This window comes from Watersipora subatra, unplaced genomic scaffold (genome assembly GCF_963576615.1).
Source record: "Watersipora subatra unplaced genomic scaffold, tzWatSuba1.1 SCAFFOLD_80, whole genome shotgun sequence".
Classification (NCBI taxonomy): Eukaryota; Metazoa; Bryozoa; class Gymnolaemata; order Cheilostomatida; family Watersiporidae; genus Watersipora; species Watersipora subatra.
Genome location: NW_027045388.1, coordinates 17,552 through 39,158, shown reverse-complemented (window position 1 = coordinate 39,158; position 21,607 = coordinate 17,552). Strand labels below are relative to the sequence as shown.

At 32.3% G+C, this 21,607-nt stretch overlaps 1 protein-coding gene across 1 annotated transcript in view; it reads right to left on the bottom strand.

The window, feature by feature from the left end:
• Positions 1-21,607, bottom strand: part of LOC137410408 (leucine-rich repeat and death domain-containing protein 1-like) — a 34,821-nt gene that overhangs the window by 6,978 nt on the left and 6,236 nt on the right. Inside the window, exons 3-9 of the mRNA XM_068095828.1 lie at positions 19,503-19,643; positions 18,842-18,982; positions 15,865-16,005; positions 10,468-10,608; positions 6,790-6,930; positions 4,090-4,230; positions 1,371-1,511 (exon numbers count right to left, since the gene is read on the bottom strand). Coding sequence (XP_067951929.1) covers positions 1,371-1,511; positions 4,090-4,230; positions 6,790-6,930; positions 10,468-10,608; positions 15,865-16,005; positions 18,842-18,982; positions 19,503-19,643 — 987 coding nt within the window. The remainder of the gene's footprint in view (positions 1-1,370; positions 1,512-4,089; positions 4,231-6,789; positions 6,931-10,467; positions 10,609-15,864; positions 16,006-18,841; positions 18,983-19,502; positions 19,644-21,607) is intronic.

Here is a 21,607-nt window from a genome sequence, read left to right as displayed (position 1 = left end):
TTCTTTTGTTGCTTTTTTAGCTGTCATTTTATCATTTTTAATGAATGACTAGTTGCGACTTAGTTACAATGTTTTGCTATTTTATTAGTAATATCAACGACTCCATATTTATTTATATTATTTATTTAAAATGACTTTGTGCCAAACCGGTTGTGAGTAGATTTTGCTACAAAAATCTAAATACAAGTCACATTAGATAGTTACTGTCTATACCAATTCCTGCGTTAACTGACATGGTTTAGGCTGACACAGACTTTTACAAGATACGGTCTGGAAAACGCCAGCAAATGTTAATCTGGTAAGTAGAAACAGAATTTGCCGAAAAAATGGCAATATTTCAAAATCATGTTTTCAACTGGTGAGTGTCTCTACTGCACAGCTGATGAAGCAGGTTCAGCAGTTGCAAAAACAATGAGATGGTCATTAAGCCCTCTAGTGTCAGGTATGTGAAGGCCAGTGGCACATCCAACAAAAACTGGGTTGGCAAAAAAATCTCTGGGAAAGCGGTTCAGCATTTTAAACTTGTAGACACATTTTTGCTTTATATCTATATTCAACATTATTGCATAGACTCCCATTTCCACCGTCGATATGTTGATTAGAGATTGGAGCAAAAACTGCTTTCTTTATGCAATAAAAATGAAGTTATATGTAAGTTAGTTTACGAGTGCATATTATGAGCTATACAAAAAAATTACCTTACCTGTGAATCAAATATATATTGAAAAAATGAAGATAAAAAAACATCATTCATAACATATGAAAAAACCACTAATGATCTTAAATCAAAATATTCTATCAATTACTTAGCCAGTTGCATTTTGATTGTTGTTATTGGTTAAACACAATCTATATCTTCTCTCAACAAATATTTTTTGCACGGCTGAACTAATTGGTACTATCATTCAAACAACATTTTAGTCGAACAAAGCTTTCATGCCCAGCCAATAAGAGTATATACTTTTGGAGGAGAAGAAGAGAAACTTTCTGCCACATGCCACAACTTTCTGCTTCTTGCTAACCACAAATTTTAGACCTGAACAATCAGTGGAGAGTTAATCGTATCTACTAATTCCAATTGTTAGTTGTTGTAACACAAATTTACAAGCTGATAAACCGATTTTTCAAAAGGTGCATCATAAGCTGAAACCACATGGCCTCACATAAGTTTGTTATGCTGAAACAAGTCTCTTACCATGATAGAATTGGTAAAGTTTAGTGCAGGTTAATTATTTATCCAGCAACCTAAGATCCTATTTACCGGTCTTGAATTTAATTATTCATAACCGTATTAGGAGGTTGAACGAAGAAACTTATACAGTAATGTTCATAAACAAGGCAAGGTCTTGCATAATTTTATTCAGTCCTACCTGAGTTGGGAGTGATCAAACTTGCAAGACTCCATGTTAAGTTTCTTCAGGGAATCCAGGTTTTCAACGACAACAGGACTAGCAAAAGCCATTTTACTGCGAGAGAGGTTCAGCTCTTTCAAGCTGGGCAGTGAAGCAAGTCTGTAACAGGAGGTCCAAATTATCCATTGACTTTAACTTCTGATTTCATAGTTGTCTGTTCTATGTTAAAACTAACACTTCTTTGAGAATACAAAGTATTTTTTTAGTTTTCTACAGGTCATCTATTCAACCAGGCGTATATAGAGTAATCATTCAATTGGAATAGATAATTGCATCATATTGAAAATTGTCTATCCAGAATTTAAAAAAGATGAATGATTGAAAAGCAAAAACTAAGGAAAAATGAGTTTCGTTGTCAAATTACTATAGAGACACAATACATAAATGCAATTTAGTAGGGGGACGGAAACTGTAATAAAAAATGGAGTGAAACTTAATTTTACCAAGGCTATGTATTATCACAAACCCATAACTCTGTTTTGTCAATTTTATTTGCCTGCATTCCCCCTAGAATTGGATGAAATCATAAAAGCGGCTTCAATGCAAAAGTTTTTAGACCTTTGTTAGCCAACAACATTTTAATTAAAAAACAAAGTGAACTATTATCTATAAATATTGTTGAGCTTTGAAATAATTTTTAAGTATCGTTGAAATCCCCAAGTAAGTTTATTCTCTTATATACACCACCTTTTTTTAAGGAAGCTGACTGAAAATGAAATAGCCGGAAATGTATTTGAATGAAATTTTACGTCTGACTACCTGTTTTAATTTATATTCATATTTGCTCACCTGATTAATCTTTTAAATAAATTGTAACTATGCATGCCAAGGTTTTTAATTGAACCCACATATTTAATGATAACACGACATGCAAACTCGTTTTTAACACATTGGCACGCTGAAGGAGTGGAAAGTTTTTAATTTGGCCACAGATGGTTATGAACAATTATATTTTAATTTAAAGTCGTTTTTAGCACACATATTCAAATATTTCTAAAAGAGCAAATGTATTTGGTAAGTATTCTGTAATCATATATTCTTTACATTGAACGGACAAACCAATTGGAAGCCCGCAGTTGAACATTATACAGTAACATAAAACGCAAAGACTAATGATTAATCAATAAAGTAACGAAGTTAATTTAAATTATATTTTAATTTCTAAGTTATTCACGCGAGATTAATGTGCAAGTAAAGATTATGCAGTGTGAAAAGTCCTGACAGAGAGATGTGTTGAAGGAATCTTTTTTCTTAAAGTAAACTCGACAGTAATTTAGCATTTTTGTTTTATCGTTTGTATAATTTGGTCACACTGTTATTTTTAATAAATGACTAATTGGAACTTAGTTCTTATGTTTGGCTGTCTTTTTGATAAAATCAACATCACCTTATTCATTTTGGAAAATTACTTTTTGTCAAACTGGTCATGAGTAGTTGTTTCACACGAACCTAAACACAAGTTGCATTAGATAGTTACTGCCCAAACCGACACCTGTACTGACCAAGGTGGTTTAGGCTGATACAGATTTTCATGAGATGCAGTCAAGAGAAAGCTGGCAGATCTTTGTTTGGTCCATATAGAAATATCTGGCCAAAAGAGGGACAATATTTCAAAATTATCTTTTTAACTGACTAGCGTCCCTGCTGCGCAGCGGTTGAAACAGGTTCATCGGTTGCAAAAACAACCACATTGCCTTTAAGCTCTTTAGAACCAGGTAAGTGAAAGTCAGTGACACATCTAAAAAAGCTGGCTTAACCAGAAATAAATCAACTGAGAAAATGTTCAGCATTTCAGAATTGTAGAGACGTTTTTGCTTTATAACAACTATATTCAATTCTATTGTGAAGAATGACATTGCCATATTTGATAAGTTTGCTAGAGTTTATAGCCAGAACCCTTTTCTTTTTGAAATAGAAATTGAATTATATGTAGGTAAATTTGAGTAGTGTAGTTTATAAGCTATACAATAATACTAATAATAACATATTCTGTGTCAAAAATAAATAACAAAAACAAAGAACATGAAATACAATATTCATAACACCAGCAAAAAAATTTACCAATTTTTAATCAAAATATTTTATCAATTGCTGGGCCAGTGACATTCTGATTGTTGCTTTTGTTTTAACATAATCCATAATCCATATATTCTAACATCAACTATTTGTTGCAGTTCTTAATGAGTTTATATTAGCAATCAAACAATTTTTTTGGTCAGGCAAAACTTTTAGATGTGGCTATTGAGAATATATACTTCTCGCAAAGGTAAATAGAAACTTTAAGTCATGTGCACATTTTGCACATGCTTTCTTAGCACGGGTTTTAGCCCTCAAAAGGCATTGAAGAGTTTATTGTAACTACTAATGTGAATAGGTAGTTGTTGTAACACAAATTAAAAAACCGGTAAACTGCTTTTAAAAAAGTGCATCACAATGTGAAACCACACGGTCTCACAAATGCTTGTTATGTCGGAACAAGTCTTTTACTATGATAGAGTTGGCTAAAGTGCTGCACAGGCTGAATATTTATCCAGCAACCTAATTTCCTATTTAAAGGTATTAAATTTAAACATTCATAAACGTACAAGGAGGTTGAAAGAAGAAACTCATAGAGTAATGTTTATAAACAATGCAAGGTCTTGCATAAGTTTTCTTTGGGATAATGTTTCAGTCTTACCTGAGTTGGGAATGATCAAACTTGCAAGACTCCATGTTAAGTTTCTCTAGTGAATCTAGATTTTTCAAAACAACAGGACTAGCAAAACCCATTTTACTGTGAGAGAAGTTCAGATCTTTCAAACTGGGCAGTGAAGCAAGTCTGTAACAAAAGGTTTAAAACTATCCAATGACCTCAACTACTGAATTCAAAGTTATCGTTCAATGTTGAAGCAAATATTTTTACAAGAATACAATATATTCTGTTGTTTGTTTCAACAGGTCAACCTTTCAACTAGGCATAAATGGAGTAATCACTCAATTGAAATCAAGAATCACATCATATTGATCATTGCATATCTAAAATGAAAAAACCTAATAATTGAACAGCAAAATTAGATTTGTTGCCAAATTACAATAGAGACAAGCTACCGTAAACACAGATTTAGCAGGGGGCAGAAACTCTGACAAAAAGATGAGGTGAAAATAAGTTTTACAAAGATTATACATATATTATCACATCCTGATAATTCTATTTTGTCAACTTTGTAGTGCTCAATAGAAAATCAAAACAAAAGTTGTGGATTTTTCAACCAATATTTTTCGACCGCTTCACAGTCGTAAAAAAAGCTTTAATAGCTATGAAAAAGATCTGAAAAAACTTTTGTAATTTTTCAGCTTATCCAGCTCAACTACCAAATTTTGAAAGTTTTTGTAAACTGCGCAAGGTGCATACTAAAAATTAGTTTCAGCATAGAGTCAAAAATGTCTTATAGCTTTACTTAATAAGTTGCATACTTGCTATGGTAAACTATTAAGGAATAAAGGTTTCCAACTATATCCCTAACTTTTTCGTTATCAGATTACTTATTTTAAGGGGAATAAATTGCATGTTAAATAAAATCTAATAATTGTAACAGGTATGTAAAATATTTTATATCACAGAGCTGATGCTCTGTAGACACCACATCTTTAACACAAATTAGGCATATACTGTTTTTTGTCACTTTCGCTACAATCGTGAGCGTGTTTGAGACAAATGATCCAAAAAAATTATTACAGCTAAAAGCAAATTAATTGCTTTTAAGTGGTCTCAACAATCGATAGACATTACCCAAAGTTCACAGATCTAGCAAGAATGACACATTTGCAGCTGTGGATGCATCTGACATGGCTGGTCAATGCAAGCAAGGAGTTATGAAAAAATGAATTGTAAACATTTAAATATAAGGATTTGCTGTAGAAATATTTCATATGGGCTAAAATCAAACAAATAATTGTAATTGTATGAAGCGTACTAAAGTCGCACACTGTCGATTTTGAAGAAAAAACACTTTGCCAAGGCATATTATATGGTTTGTGGTCGCAAAAAAGCTAACATATATGTTTTTTATATAATAAATATAATTTAGAATTATTTTACTTATAAACTTTGAGTGGCATAAATTTGGAAAAGTTGAGTTTATGTTTTCCATCACCTGTCTAGTGAAAGTTTGCTTGTCGAGTTGAACAAGTTCACTGTTGAAAGTATATAAAATGTGATACCTAAAACTAATGAAACATTCATCAACTGAGTTGAATTTAATGTTCACTATTGGGCAAGGCTACCTGCATTTATACTCTCTATCGCTATCAAAGTAAAATACTGTTCGTTGAATTGCCACTTCAAATTACCATAAAACAGTAATTCGAGTGGGTACAAATAGGTTCTGCAAAATGCCCCTCTCCCAAGAGTGAAGATTTATAAAAATTGACATTCAAATAGCTGGTGGTGCTGCATATATCGACTAGTTCGTCAGAAATTTGAGAAAATAAATTTAGCTTTTTTGGAAAGCGGTGCTATTCTTGCCTATATTTTGTACTTTCCTGTATGCAAAGAGACTTTAATGCCGTCAACTCAGCCTTTTTGCTCAGCTTTTTTATCCAAATTTAAGTTTCAGACTGAGTTTCACAAGAAACTGCTTTGAGTAAAACATAGTGAGATACAGTTATTAACTGTCTTAGTGGTGTCGCTCTCCGAGTTTCAAAAAAAATACACAGTTACACAGTTAGAAAATGGCCTTTCTTGCGCAAGACCAATGACTGTTTTTACATGTCATACTCCGTTATTGAAGAGTTTTCTCATTTTTCATTAAACGCTTTAAAGTTTTTTAGTCAGGTTCTAATCTACATTATAAACCAAACTGAAAACAATGGATCGGTTTTAAACTGTACCGATTTCGAACAAGGGTCTAGTTGTGATGATTGCTACAACAAATATTCTCAGAAATGCGGTCACAAAATATATGGCAGCTACACAGATGGTGCTGGACAATTAATTTTTTTTGAATAACATTATGATAAGTAACGATGAAAAAGACAATGGAATTACTGTAAAACTATTTGTCATTTTAGCACCGATTTGTGAATACTTTTCCATTGACCACTTTCTAGGGTTCTTCATAAAGATCAAAAATGTCAAATAGTAGTGTTATCCCATTAAAATATGGCACCGTATATTTTACCTTTTTCTTGATGTTCCATTAGATTGGGCGTTCCCATAAAAGGGATGCTCGAATAAAGATGGTATTTGAATATGGAGGTTTTACGGTAGTTAAATGGTACAAGAAGGTTGAAAGAAGAAACTCATACAATAAACAAGATTGATGTTCGTAAACAATAATGTTCATGAACAAGGCAAAGTCTTGCATAAGTTTTCTCTAGAATACTAATTCAGTTTTACCTGAGATGGAATTTATCGAACTTGCAAAACGTCATGTTAATTTCCTCCAGCAAATTCATGCTTTCAATGACAACAGGACTAGCAGAATCCATCTTACTGTAGGAGAAGTTCAGCTCTTTCAAGCTGGCCATTGATTCAATTCTGTAACATAAGTTCATAAAAGTATTCAATGAATCAAACTATGCTTTCAAAGTTACAGTGCAGTGCAAAATTATGGCAACCCCCTGCGCAATATGACAAGCACCACGTTGCATTGCAAAATTGTGTGCTTGAAATAAAGAAAAGTAAACAATGTTATACATCAGTTTGTTAAAGAATTTGTGAGCTACTCAAAGATGCATTCGAATTCTGTCACACTCCAACTGATTTTTGTATAACTGAAAAATACATATTTCTATTGGTGGAGATTTTTTCGTTATAGCGAAAGTGTTCGAATTGGTTTAGCATCAAACATTGCTTAACTGAGGGAAACTTACAAACTAAACTCTTTGTACAAGTGATGGTGGCCCGAAAAAGGGCTGATGAGTTTAAAATTGAGGTCTAGTACTTTGTTGGCAGCCTTTATTTCTGATTACAGCATGACACCGCCTTGGCATGCTGTCAACAAGCTTTCAAGTTTGTTTAGGTGTCACTTTGTAATGCCAGGCCTCAATAATATTCTCAATCAGTTCCCTTTTGCTAGGAGGTTTCTGCTTGCTAAAATCTATGCCCACTTGTTGCCATACAAATTTCTATTGGATTAAGGTTGGAAGATTGTGCGGGCCAGTTTAGAAACTCAACTTTTAGGGTATTGGCAAGTTTCTTTCTCCACTTTTTCTGACAGTAGTGAGTTTGTTTTGCTTTACATCCTCTTAATCCATTATCAATTAGTCTTCTCTTCACTAATGAAGATGAGGCTTCTACTCCACTAGACTTTTTCGATTCTCTTCGCCGGTCAGTGCCGGTTTTCTTTCTGTCAGAAAATGAAAGTCGCACAAAACTGTAGTCGTCTCTAGTAGAGCTTTTGCGTTTTTTTCCTATGCCTTTACTATCATCTGTCATGCCTGTTGACTTCCATCTGTTGAAATTGCCAACAACACTTTTCTGAAACATTGAACCTCCTTAGCAATCCATTTGTTTGAATTCCCCTGCTGGTGAACTTGAATGATTACAGCTCTCTTCTTATCGGTCAACCTAATGTTGAGATGTAATTTTAAAAAGGAAATCGCTGGTCATTATGAGTCGACTGTTATAGCCCACTAGTCACTGTTGAGATAGATTTGAGATAGTCTTGAGAGAGTTTTGCATTGTTAATAAATTTCTTACATGTCTTCAACATTCTGTGCAACGCTTAGCAGATTAGAATACTTCAAAGACCCTGCTGGTGTGATTAAGCGAGTGACAAGTTTACAGTGAGTTTAGAAATTAAAAGTAAATTAAACTCTTTAACTTTTTGTAAACAATGAAACAAAAACTTTCACCAAATTAAATGGAGAGGTCATACATTTAGCTTAGAATGATTTATAGATGTAAAGAATTAGACTAGTTTGAGATGAAATATGAGGTCAGAGATGCTATCGGATAACAATTTACAAAGGGGTTGCCATAATTTTGCACACCACTATATGTACTTGTTCTACGTTTAAGCAACTGATTTTACAGACATACAACATATTCTGTTATTTGGTTCTACAGGTCAACAGTCTAACCATTCAGGGTAAATTATTAATCTTGTCATATTGAGCATTTTAAATCTAGAATAACTGGAATCAATAAAAAAAGTAATAAATATCAAAGAAAATGTGTTTTATTGCCAAATTACTATAGAAATAAGCCACTGTAAGTGTAGAGTTTGCAGAAGGCTAAAACTGTGACAAAATGAGGTAACATTTAATTTTACCATTACTGCGTATAATCAGAATTTATTAATTATGGTCTGCTATTTTTCTATTGTTTATTTTTAACGCCGCTTTGCTGTACAATTACAAAGCTTTAAAATTTTAAAAAGTTGCACATATCGCATATTAACTTTTTCATTACTGAACTAAGTTTGCTATTTTTACCATATTATTTCAAACGAATTTTGGAAAATTTTATATACCACTAGTATCTATGCAATATCTCAAGAATCATATGTATATATGTAATCCTTTCAAGAATGCATTTATAACTTCACTGTTAAATGCATCTTATTCAGAACAAAATACTCTAATATGATAAGTAACAAAATGTTTAGTGACTACCACTATCGCAAAATTTCTGACAATTCATTTGCATTGAAGAAACACAGTTATTATTGTTTTATTAATTTCTATTGGCCAGGTTATTGCTGTTAATGAATGCTCGGTTATGACTTAGTTACTATGTTTGGCTGGTCTGTTGATAAAATAAATACCAACTTTTTATCATGCAAAATGAATTTTTGCCAAATAGTAATTAGTAGATGTTTTCACAAGAATCTAAATATAAGTTACACTAGATAGTTACTGCCTATACTGACACCTACACCGGCTGATGCAGTTTAGGCTGACTCAGACCTTTTCAACATACGGTCTGGAGAATGTCAGCAATTTGCTGCTCACTCAGTAAATAAAAGGCTCGCCACAAAAAATGGCGATGTTGCAAAAACACATCGTTGACGGCTTCGCCTCACTGGTGCAACAGCTGATGAAACAGGTTCAGCAGTTGGAAAAAAGAATGACATCCCTTTCACCCTTAAAAAGACTGTTTTGGCAAAAAACATCTACACTGATAAAGCTGTTCATCATTCTAAAATTGCAAACATATTTTCACTTTAAAACTATGCTCAAAAATATTGCAAAAAAGGTCATTGAACTCATTGTTTTTTTGGCAGGGTTTGAAGTCATAAGTGTATTTCTTGGTTCAATACAAAATTATTTATACATAAGTTAATTTATAAATAAATATTATAAATTATGTAAGAATAAGCTAACACATAGATCAAATATATATTTAGAAATAAATCACATAAAAAACAACACTTAAACCAATGAAGAAAAATAAGTACAATTTTGGACAAAAATATTTTGCCGATCGATTGGCTAGTTGCAATCTGACTGTTGCTTTTTTAAATGCAATCCTTGCCTTCTGGCAGCAACTCATTTTTGCACCACTGAAATAGTTTGTATTAGGATCCAAACAATTTTTTTAGCTGCACAAAACTTGTATGTGTAGCCATTGAGAATACAAACTTTTTGCATAAATAAAGTGAAACTTTCAGCCAAATGCACAGCTTACACCTGCGTGCTCAGTGCATATTTTACTTTTCATGTAGATAACAAGTTATATTAGCTGCATGTACATCTTGCACATGTGTGTTAAGAATAGATTTTACCTTGGAACCGCAAAATGGAGTCTATTGTGACTAATTGGGCCAAAAATAGTTTCTGTAACACACATTTACAAACCGGTAAGCTAAATTTAATATCTTCTAGGACAACATGAAACCACATGGGTTGATATGGGTTAGTTACGATGAGAAAAATATCTTACCACAATGTATATGGTTACGGTGCATCAATGGCAAAGTATTTGTCCAAGAATCTAGCTTCTTATTAGTAGTTATTGATTTTGAACAATCAGGATTGTGAAAGAGATTAAAACAGAAACTCAGACAGTAATGATCATAAATGTGACAAGTCCTTGCAAAAGTATTTTGCAATACTAGTTCAAACTTACCTGAGTGGTGATTTGGAGAGGTTGCAATGGTGCATGCCAAGTTTCTCTAAAGAATCCAGATTTTTGAGGAGAATAGGACGAACAGAATTCATATTACTGTAAGATAGGTTCAGCTCTTTCATTCTGGGCAGTGAAATAAGTCTGTAACAAAATGTTAAAAACTACCCAATGAATTCAAACTCTGCATTCCAAGTTCTTTGTTTTATGTTGAAGCAAATATTTCTATGAGAATACAATGTTTTCTGTTTTTTGGCTCTACAGGTCACTTTTTTCAGCTCAACTAACAAAGCTTAAAAGTTTTAATAAACTGCACAAATCGCATTACAAAACTTACCTTTAATATGGAGTCAAATATGTCTAACAGCTTTATTTCATATATTTCTCACTAGTTAGGTCAAGCTGGTCAGGACTAAAAGTTTCTAACGATTAACTTCATTTTTCACCATAAAATTAAATCCTATAGAGGGACTTGATTGCATATTTTTGTAAATCTAATATTTGAAAAAAGTATGAATAATTTGCCGTATAACAAAACTGAAGCTATGTGGAGGTCACAACTATGACACAAGTTGAGCTAAGACAGTGTTTAGGTCACTTTTACTGCAACCATGAGCTTGTCCGAAATAAAAGGCATGATTACAGCTAAGAACCAAACAGTCACTCCTCAATTGTCATTTTAATTGTTAGAAATTACCCAAAGTTCTTTGATGTAACATTAGTGAAACATTTGAACATTTGCAGCTGTAATGCATCTGACATGACTGGTTGTTGCTCATAAGACTTTGCAGTAAAATGACCTGAACAAATAATATACAAATACTTGGATGGGCTGTAGACATACTTTATATTGGCAAAATGTACACTGATTATCGTAATTGGATGAAGCATACATTGCTTTTATATATGGCTTAGCATGGCTTTTGGTAGCAAAAGAGCTAACTTATTTGTTTTCTATTCATAACATCAAACTTTATAAATACATGTAGTGATTTTTTTAAAAGTTTAATTTTTATAAATAGTGTAATTTTGGGTGAGCTGAGTTTATTTTTTCTATCACCTGCCTTACGAAAATCTGGACAAGTTCAAAAACTAGACAAGTTCATTGGCGAGTTATGAGGTATGTAATACATAAAACTAATGAAACATCCATCATTTGAGTTAAATTTAATGTTTACTATTGGGTTAGGTGTAGCTGTGTTTATACTGTTTATCACTACCTTAGTGAAATATTGCTTGTTGGATTAAACGCATGTATTACCTCTTCAAATTCCTTTAAAGCAATAATTTGAAAATGCAAAAACTGGTTTTTTTACCCCCTTCTTTAGAGTGAAGTTGGATTAGAGGTGACAATCAAATAGTGGCTAGTGCTGTATATGTATATTGACTAACTCACCAGAACTTTGAGAAAATAAATTTAGGCTCATTTGTAAAATCAATGCTATTGTTGCCTATAATTTGTATTTCCTTTCATGCAAAGAAACATTAATACCATCAACCTCAGCATTTGTGCTCTACAATTTTTGGTATTTAAATCAAAGTATTGGACTGAGTTAAACAAGTAACTGTTTTGAGTAGAACATGTTAAGATACACTTATTAAATGTTTCAATAGTGTCACTTTCAAAGATTCAAAGAGAATACCTCAATTTTTCAAGTTAAAGGTTCTTTACCTCATAGCAATGGCTGCCATTAAATGTTGTACATTGATTTTAAAGAGTTTTATCATCGTTCATCAGATGTTTTAAAGTTTATTAATCAGAATTTAATTTTCAAAAAGGACAAACTGAGACAATGGATCAGATTTAGGCCTTGGCGACTTCTAACCAGGGTCTAGTTTTGACTATCGTGACATTGAATATTCTCAGAAAAGCAGTCACAAAATCTATGGCAGCCGCACAAAAAGCGCCAAATAATTAATTTTTATTGATTACAGTTATTAGTATTACTGCGATTGTCGAAAATAACAATGTATTTACTATAGCGCCATTTGTAATTTCTATTTCTGGCTTGTGGACTCTTTTCCATTGACCATTTTCTTTTGTAGGTTCATAAAATCAGCGAAGTCAATTAGCTGTGTCATTTAATTCAATGATAGCACTGTATTTTGTTACCCTTTTTTGTGGCATACTTTTAGAGATGGCATTCAAATAAAGGTGATCATCAGATAAAGATCACATTTAAATAGAGGTTATACAGCAATTAACATTCAGAGTTAAATATTCTCCATGAACAGGCAAGTAACTGAATGCATTACAAAAATGAATAAAGTACTTTTTCAGTAGTAGATATAGACATTTAGAGCAATTTTTTGATTTTATTGTAAATTATCAAAAAATTAAAAAAAATTTTCATTTGCTATTAACTTATATTAGTACAGCTCATCTAATTTCAGTTTTTCCAATGCTAAAAAAACTTATCAAAAAAATATTAATAGGTTATTTGATCTTATATAACCACCCAAACTTTGCTATGAAATGTTACCAAAATTTAATAACGAAAGAATTTTCAGAGCTAATCCGACTACTATTTGCTACAGGCACTAGATTCGGATGAAATCATAAAAGCAGCATTAATATTGTTTTTGCAGCCTACATATACCTTTGCTACCTATCAAAAATTTAATCAAGATCCAGAGTGAACTATTTTCTATGACCTCAGTAAAGCTTTGAAATAATATACAAGTATCATTAAAATCACCAAGTGTGCTTATTTTCTTATAAACACCACATATACTCTAAGAAATACGACTGAAAATAACATACTCAGAAATATTTTTTTAAAAGAGATTTTCCATCTGATCCCCTGTTTTGATTTGTATGCTTATGTACTTGCCTGATTGATCATTTGAATAACTTGTAACTACGCAGGTCAAATATTTTCATTGAACCCAAATATTTAATCACAACACAACTAGTGAAGGTCTTTTTACCACAATGGCGCAAGGGGGAAAGTGTCGTAAATCTTCTACAGATAGTTATAAACCTATTCATTTTAGTACAAATTTGATTGTATCATGCGGATCCACATGTTTCTAAAATAGCAATGTAAGTCAGTTTTATCGGTCAAAATTCCAATGATGCACAGTTTAGATTGAATGGCCAAACCAATTTAAAGCTCATAGTTGCATACAACAACATAAAAATACAATGACTAATAAGAAATCAAAGAAGTGACTGAGAGAACTAGAGTTCATTTAAAAATTCAATTTAATAACAGGAAACTGAAGCGGAAGCATAGGTTATGCAGAATGAAAAGACCTGACACAGAGATGTTGTAAAATTTGGTATACTTTTTCCATACTAAACTGAGCAGTATGTTAGCTTTTTCTGTTTTTGTTTTTCTATTTTTCATATAATTATTTTTAATAAATGACTTTTTGCAACTTAGTTACTATGTTTTGCTGTGTTGTTCATAAAATCAACACCACCTTATTCTTTACGGAAAATGTTTTTTTTGTTAAACTGGTTCTGAGTAGAGGTTTGTACAAGAGTCTAAATATCAGTTACATTAGACAGTTACTGCCCATACCGGCCCCGTCCCTGGCCGACGCGGTTTAGTTTGACAAAAACTTTCTCGAAATATGGTCTGGAGAACACCAGCAGGTCTTTGTTCAAGCTGTAGATAAAGATTTTGCCAAAGTATTGGCAATAATGCGAAATCGTTTTTTCAACTGGCTAGCATCCCTGCTGCACAGCTGATGAAGCAAGTTCACCAGTTGCAAAAAAAACCACATGACCCTAACTCTTTTAGTGTCTGGTTTGTGAAGGCCAGTGCCACAATCAGAAAAATCCTGACTTCGCAAGAAACAACAAAACTGAGAAAATGGTTCGTTTTTCTAAATTTGTAGGCCCTTTTTCACTTAATAACTATATTCAATACTATTGCGTAAAAGCCCATTTCACCCAATGATAGGTTTGCTAGAATTTAAAGTCAAAGCCAACTTTTTTTGTGCAATAGAAAATATGTTATATACAATTTAACTCATGCGTGCAATTTGTATGCTATATAATGATAATGTGGCCTGCGAGCCAAATATACCTTAACAAACAAATAAAATAGAAAAAAATATTACAGACATATGAAAATAAATTAACTATTTTTGTATCACAATATTTCATCAATTGTTCGGTCAGTTGCATTTTGGTTGCTGCTTTTGTTTGTTTTGTTTGTTTGTTTTGTTTGTTTGTTTGTTTATTTTCATCTATAATATCACTATCACAAAAAATAATATGAAGAGTATTTCTTACAGTGTGAAAGGACAAGATAAATAGAAAAAAAATGTCACTCCAAGGAAGGTGATGATGAGGTCCCTGTGCGCAATAGCAAGGCCAATCAAAATGCGGAACCTGAAAGTAGAGTCAGCAGAAGTCTGTCTAGTTAGTTAAGTCTAGTCTGGTTGTCTGAGGTAGCGCTTCAGTTCAATTTTGAAAGAATTATCATTTACAATTTTATGCAGTGTAACCGGTAGTAGGTTCCATAGCAATGACTCTTGATAATTCAAACAACATTGACCAGCTTTTGATTTAAACAATGGTATTTTTAGGTATATGTGTGTTTGACGAGTAGTTAAATGTGTTATTGTCCTGTTTTGGTTTGTTTCATAAAATGTGTTGTGTGCTTTTATCATTACTTTGTATTTGTATAACTTTTTAATAGTTGAAATTCTATTTAGGTTAAATAGCGGATTAGCAGAAAAATCAAAAGTTTTCTTGTGAAATATTCTGAGTAAAGTATTCTGAGATTTTGTTTGAATGCAATCCATATATTCTGACACCATGTATTTTTGTACTGCTGAACTAGCTGATATTACCATTCAAACAATTTTTGAGTCAAGCAAAACTTTTACGCATAGCTTTAAAGAATATAAACTTTTTGTGTAGATGAAGAGAAACTTTCGGCCACATAAACATTTTGCACATGCATACTAAGCACTGTTTTTATCACAGAAAAAGTAGTAGAGAGTTTATTGTAACTATATAAAATTTTCGCGAAGATGAAGAGAAACTTTCGGCCACACAAACATTTTGCATGTGCGTACTAAGAACTGTTTTTATTGCAGAAAAAGTAGTACAGAGTTTATTGTAACTACTAACGCCAATAATGAGTTGTAACATAAAATTACCAACCAATAAAGTGATTTTAGAGAGGTGCATCACAAAGCAAAACCACACAGCTTCACATAGGTTTGCAATGTCGGAGATGTTTCTTGCTACGATAGATTTGGTTACACTGCAGGACAGACTGATTAATTCTAAAAAAACAGTTTTCTATTTGCGCGAATTAAATTTAAACATTCGAAACAGTACAATGTGATCAAAAGAAGAAACCCATACAATGATTTTCATCAACAAGGCAAAGTCTTGTATAAGTTTTCTTTGGGATACTATTTCAGTCTTACCTTACTTTAGAGTTAGCAAATTTGCAAAACTCCATGTTGAGTTTTTCCAGTGAACCAATATTTCTCATGACAGCAGGGCTAACAGGATCGAATTTATTGTGAGAGAGAGTCAGTTCTTTCAAGCTGGCCAGTGAAGCGAATCTGTAATGGAAGGTCCTAAAATGATCTAATGACTTAAAACTCTGCAATCCAAGTTACTGGTTCCACGTTAAAATAATTTATTTCACAAGAATACAAAATATTCTTTTATTTGGTTTTACAAGTCGACAGTCTAACCATGCGTATATTGAGTAAGCACTCAGTGTAAAATAATAATCATGTTATATTCAGCATTTTAAATCTAGAATTAAGAAAAACGAATGAGCGAGGCAGTAAATATTGAAGAAAATGAGTTTTATTGCCAGATTACAATAGAGACATGGCAGTGTAAACGCACAGTTGGCAAAAGGTCAAAACGTTGTCTAAAAATGAGGTAAAATCTAATTTCACAATGACTGCAAATAATCAAAACTTGATAATTATGTTTTGTTGATTTTATATCACTACTTTTCACAGTTTCTTTCATGCACCATAACAAAACTTCAACATTTTGAAAACTGCACATGCGGCATATTACCAGTGACGTTCAGCATGGGTTAGAGCCAGCTGGACAGGAGTAGAGGTTTATAACGATTGCCTTAACTCTTTTGATAGCAAATTCATTATTTTAATGAAACCTAATTACATATATGTTAAAATGAAATATTTATAGAGGGTATGTATAAGTTGTCATATAAATCCAATGCCATGAAAATGCCACGACTGTGCTACAGGTCCAACTCAGACAGTTTTTTAGTCATTTTTGCTACAACCAAAAGCATGACTGAGATTAACCATTCATAAAAGTTGTTTCAGCTAAAAATAAATATTTCACATCAAAATTTTAGGAAATGTAAGTGTCGTGATTTTGGGTGGGGTGTGTTTATGTTTCTATCACTCGCCTAGCAAAGTTCTGCTTGTCAAATTGAACAAGTACATTGTCTAATTATAAGATGTGTCATACATGAAACTGATAAACCATTTTAACTTAATGTTAAGTTTAATGTCAACTATTAGGCTAGGTTTTGCTGTGTTTATTCTTTCCCTCATTACACTGGTGAAACATCAGTTGGGTGTGCATAAATTTTCATATCAACTGAGCAAAGCAGTCTAAAGAAAAAACTCATAAAAAGAAACTTAGAATATACTTGAAAATTACCACAAAGGATTTTGAATAAAATTTTAAATCTCTCTGTTTGATCATATGAATAAAATGTAACTACGATGCCAAGTTCTTTATTTTTACACCTAAATTTTTATTTTTTTCCTGAAAAAATGATACGGAGAAGGTCACAAATGCAACCAAATAATACAAAAAGTCATTTTGAATGAAGTTTTGTATCTGCTTGAGTAATAATTCAGATAATTAGCAAACATGCATGTCAACATTTTTAATCGAACTAAAAATTTTAATGACAATACAACTATCGGTGTTCTCTCTCCTGCAATAGAACACTTAAGGGTAGACAGTGTCATAAATCTGTAACATATGGTTATAAACAAAAAAAATGTTAACACAAAGTAGACCTTTCCATGCTGATCTAAATATTACTAAAATAACATTTGTATTCTGTAAGTATTCTGCAATCAAACATACTTGGCACTGCATGGTCAAACCAATGGGAAGCCCATAGTTACACATTATACAGTAACATAAAAACACAATGACTAATAATTAATCAATGAAGTAACAAAGTTAGTTTGAATTATATTTCAATTTCAAAATTAAAAACAAATCAATGAGGAGCGAGCTTAAGATGCACAAATAGAAAAACTTCTGACAAGGATATGTTGTGAAACAATCTGTTTGAGTAAATTATCTGAGAAAACTCAGCAATAATTTTACAATTTGGTTTTATTGCTTTTCTGTTAGTCATGTTATTATTTTTAATGAATGACTAGTCAGGGCTTAGTTATTATGTTTTGCTGTTCTGTTGATAATATAAACATCACCTTATTTATTATGGAAAATGGCTTTTAGTCAAACTGGTTGTGCTTAGACGTTTTTACATGAAACTAAATACAAATTACATTAGATAGTTACTGCCCAAACCGACACCTGTACTGACCAACGCGGTTTAGGCTGACACAGATTTTCACGAGATGCAGTCAAGAGAAAGCCAGCAAACTTTTGTTTGGTCAATATAGAAAGATCTTGCCAAAAGAGTGGCAATATTGCAAAATGATCTTTTTAACTGACTAGCATCCCTGCTGTACAGCTGTTGAAGCAGGTTCAATGGTTGCAAAAACAACCACATGGCCTTGAAGCTTTTTAGAGTCAGGTTTTTGAAGGGCAGCGGCACATCCACAAAAAGCTGTCTTAGCAAGAAGCAACCAAACTGGGAAAATGGTTCAGCATTTGAAATTTGTAGGCCAATTTATGCGTTATAACTATATTGAATAAGATTGCATAAAATCCCATTGCCCCCATTAATATCTTTGCTAGAGTTTAAGGCCAAAACTGGCTTTCTTTGTGCAATATAAAATTAGTTATATGTAAATTAATATATAAGTGCAATTTGTAAGCTATATAACAATAATAACCTGTCCTGTGACCAAAATATATATTAAAAACAAAAGGTTATTGATGGCAATAATTAGTTGATGTAACACAAATTTACAAACTGTTAAAATGATTTTAAAAATGTTCATTACAAAGTGAACCCACTCGGCCTCACATAGGTTTGCTAGGTCGGAACAAGTTTCTTACTATGATAGAGTCGGTTGCAGTGTGGTACACAGGCTAATTATTTAAAAAGCATCCTGGTTGTTTATTTACCCGTCTTGAATTTAAAAACTCAGATCCATGCAAGAAGGTTAAATGAAGAAACTCATACAATAATTTTCATAAACGAGGAAAGTCTTGTGTGAGTTCTTAAGGATACTATTTTAGTCTTACCTGAGTTGGAGTTTATCGTACTCGCAAGACTCTATGTTAATTTTTTCCAGCGAATCTATACTTTCAATGACCACAGGGCTAGCAGAATCTATTTTACTGTAGGAGAGATTCAGCTCTTTCAAGCTGCCCAGTGAGACAAGTCTGTAACATAAAGTTCAAAAATTATCCGATGACTTCAAACTTTGCTTTCAAAGTTACTTGTTTTACGTTGAAGCAACTAATTCCACAAGCATACCACATATTGTGTTATTTGGTGTTACAGGTGAACAGGCTAACCTCTCAGTGTAAATCCATAATCTTGTTATACTGAGCATTTTAAACCTAGAATGAATGAAATGAATTACCAAAGTAGACAAATAAACAAATATCAAAGAAAATGAGCTGTATTCCCAATTTACAATAGACACCAGCTAGCGTAAATGTAGAGTTTGCAGAAAGCCGAAAATGTTGTTACGCTGGGACAAGTCTCGTAACGCAATGTGGTTGGTTACGGTGCAGTACAGACTAAGTGTTTTTTTGAGCAATCTAACATCCTATTAACAGCTTTTGAATTTGAAAATTCAGGATTATTAAAAAAAGTTAAAGCAGAAACTAACACAGTAATGTTCTGAAACTCAACAAAATCTTGTAAAAGTATTTTGCTATACTATTTTACACCTACCTGAGTGGCGATTTAGAGAAGCTGCAGTAGCGCATGTCAAGTTTCTCTATGGAATGCAGATTTTTGAGGAAAACAAGACGAGCAGAATCCATTGTACTGTGAGAGAGGTTCAGCTCTTTCAAGCTGGGCAGTGAAGCAAGTCTGTAACCAAAGGTTAAAGTTATCCAATGAATTCAACCTTTCCATTAAAGGTTAGTTGTTGCATGTTGGAGCAAATATTTCCATGACAATACAACGAGCTATGTTTTTTGTTCTACAGGTCAATCATTCAACTAGGCTTATATGGAGTTATCACTCAATAGCAACCAATAATCACATCATGTTGACAATTGTATATCTAGAACAAACAAAAAACTGAATAATTAGACAGCAAAGGAAAATTAGTTATGTTGCCAATTTACAATAGAGGTATTACCGTAAATGCAGATTTGGCAGGGGCAGCAACTGTGACAGAAATATGAGATAAAGTTTAATTTTACAAAGACTACATATCATCAAAACTTAATAATTATATTTTGTTGATTTTCTATTGTTCAATAAAAAATTAACACAGGAGTGGTTGCCTTTTCAAGCAATATTTTTTTCAGCTTCACAGCCATAAGACAGCTTTGATAGCTATAAAAAAAACTTTAAAAAAATTTTAGAAATTTTTGAGCTCAACTAACAAAACATCAAAATTTTAATAAACTGCATAAGTCGCATATTAAAACTTACTTTCAACATGGAGTCAAATATTTTCAATAGTTTTACGCCATGCATTGCTTACTTTTTAGGTCAAGCTGGTCAGGAATAAAAGTTTATAATGATTACCTCAGTTTTTTTGCTATCAAATTAAATCTAAGCGGGACAAAATTCCATATTTTTAAAAATCTAATTCTTGAATAAATTTGAATACTTTGTCGTATTACAAAGTTGCCATGTACACATCACAACTATGACACAAATGAGCTAAGGCAGTTTTTTGGTCAATTTTTCTGCAACAATAAACTTGTTCGAGACGAAAGATTCCTCAAAATTATTACAGCTAAAAACTAAATAATTGCTCTTCAGTGGTCTTTTTAATCATTAGAAATTACCTGAAGTTTAGAGATGTAACACTAGTGAAACATTACCAATTTTTAGACTCTAATTTACGGACCAAGTTCTATTGTGGGTTCGCAAAGATCAAGGAAGTCAAATGGCAATGTCTTCACTTAAGGGATGGCACTGTATTTTGTTACCCTTCTCTGTGGCGTCATATTAGAGGTGGCATTCAGATAAAGGCGTTCATCAGATAAATATCGCATTTAAACACAGGTTATGAGGTAATTAAAATTCAGAGTGAAATATTCTCCATTAACGGGCTAGTAACTCGACTGCATTACAAAAAGGAATAAAATTACTTGTTCAGCTGTAGATCTAGACACGTGAAGCATTGTTTTTATTTTATTATGAATTACCAAGAAAATTTATAAGAGTTTAGTTTGCTATTTACTTATATTACATGTAGTACACTTAATCTAATTTTAGTTTTTCCAATGCTGAAAAAGCTTATCAAAAAGAGGTTAATAGATTTATTGCTTTCATATAACCACCTAACTTTTGCTTTTACATTTAACTCAAATTTGATAATAGAAGTATTTTCAGACTTAACCCGACTTCTATTTGCTCTCAGTCATTAGATAGGAATGAAATCATAGAAGCGGTGTTAATGCAAAAGTTTTTGGACCTTTGCTAGCTATCAAAATTTTAATTAAAATCCAGAGTGAACTATTTTCTATGACCTCAGTTGAACTTTGAAATAATTTACAAGTACCAATAAAACCACCAAGTAAGCTCATTATCTTGTACCTTCTCTCATTACTTTTACGACTATTTCTCTAAGAAATCTGACTGAAAATAAAATACCAAAAAACATATTTGAATGAAACATTACACCTGGTTACCTGCATTGTATATGTATATATGTATATATTTCGTTATATTTTATATGTATATGTTTTTACCTGCATGGTTGATCATTTAATAGTTTGCAACTACGCATGTCAAGTTTTTTCATTGAACCCATATAATTAATGACAAGTACTTCGAGTCCTTTTTACCACAATGGCCTGCTTGAGGAGGTT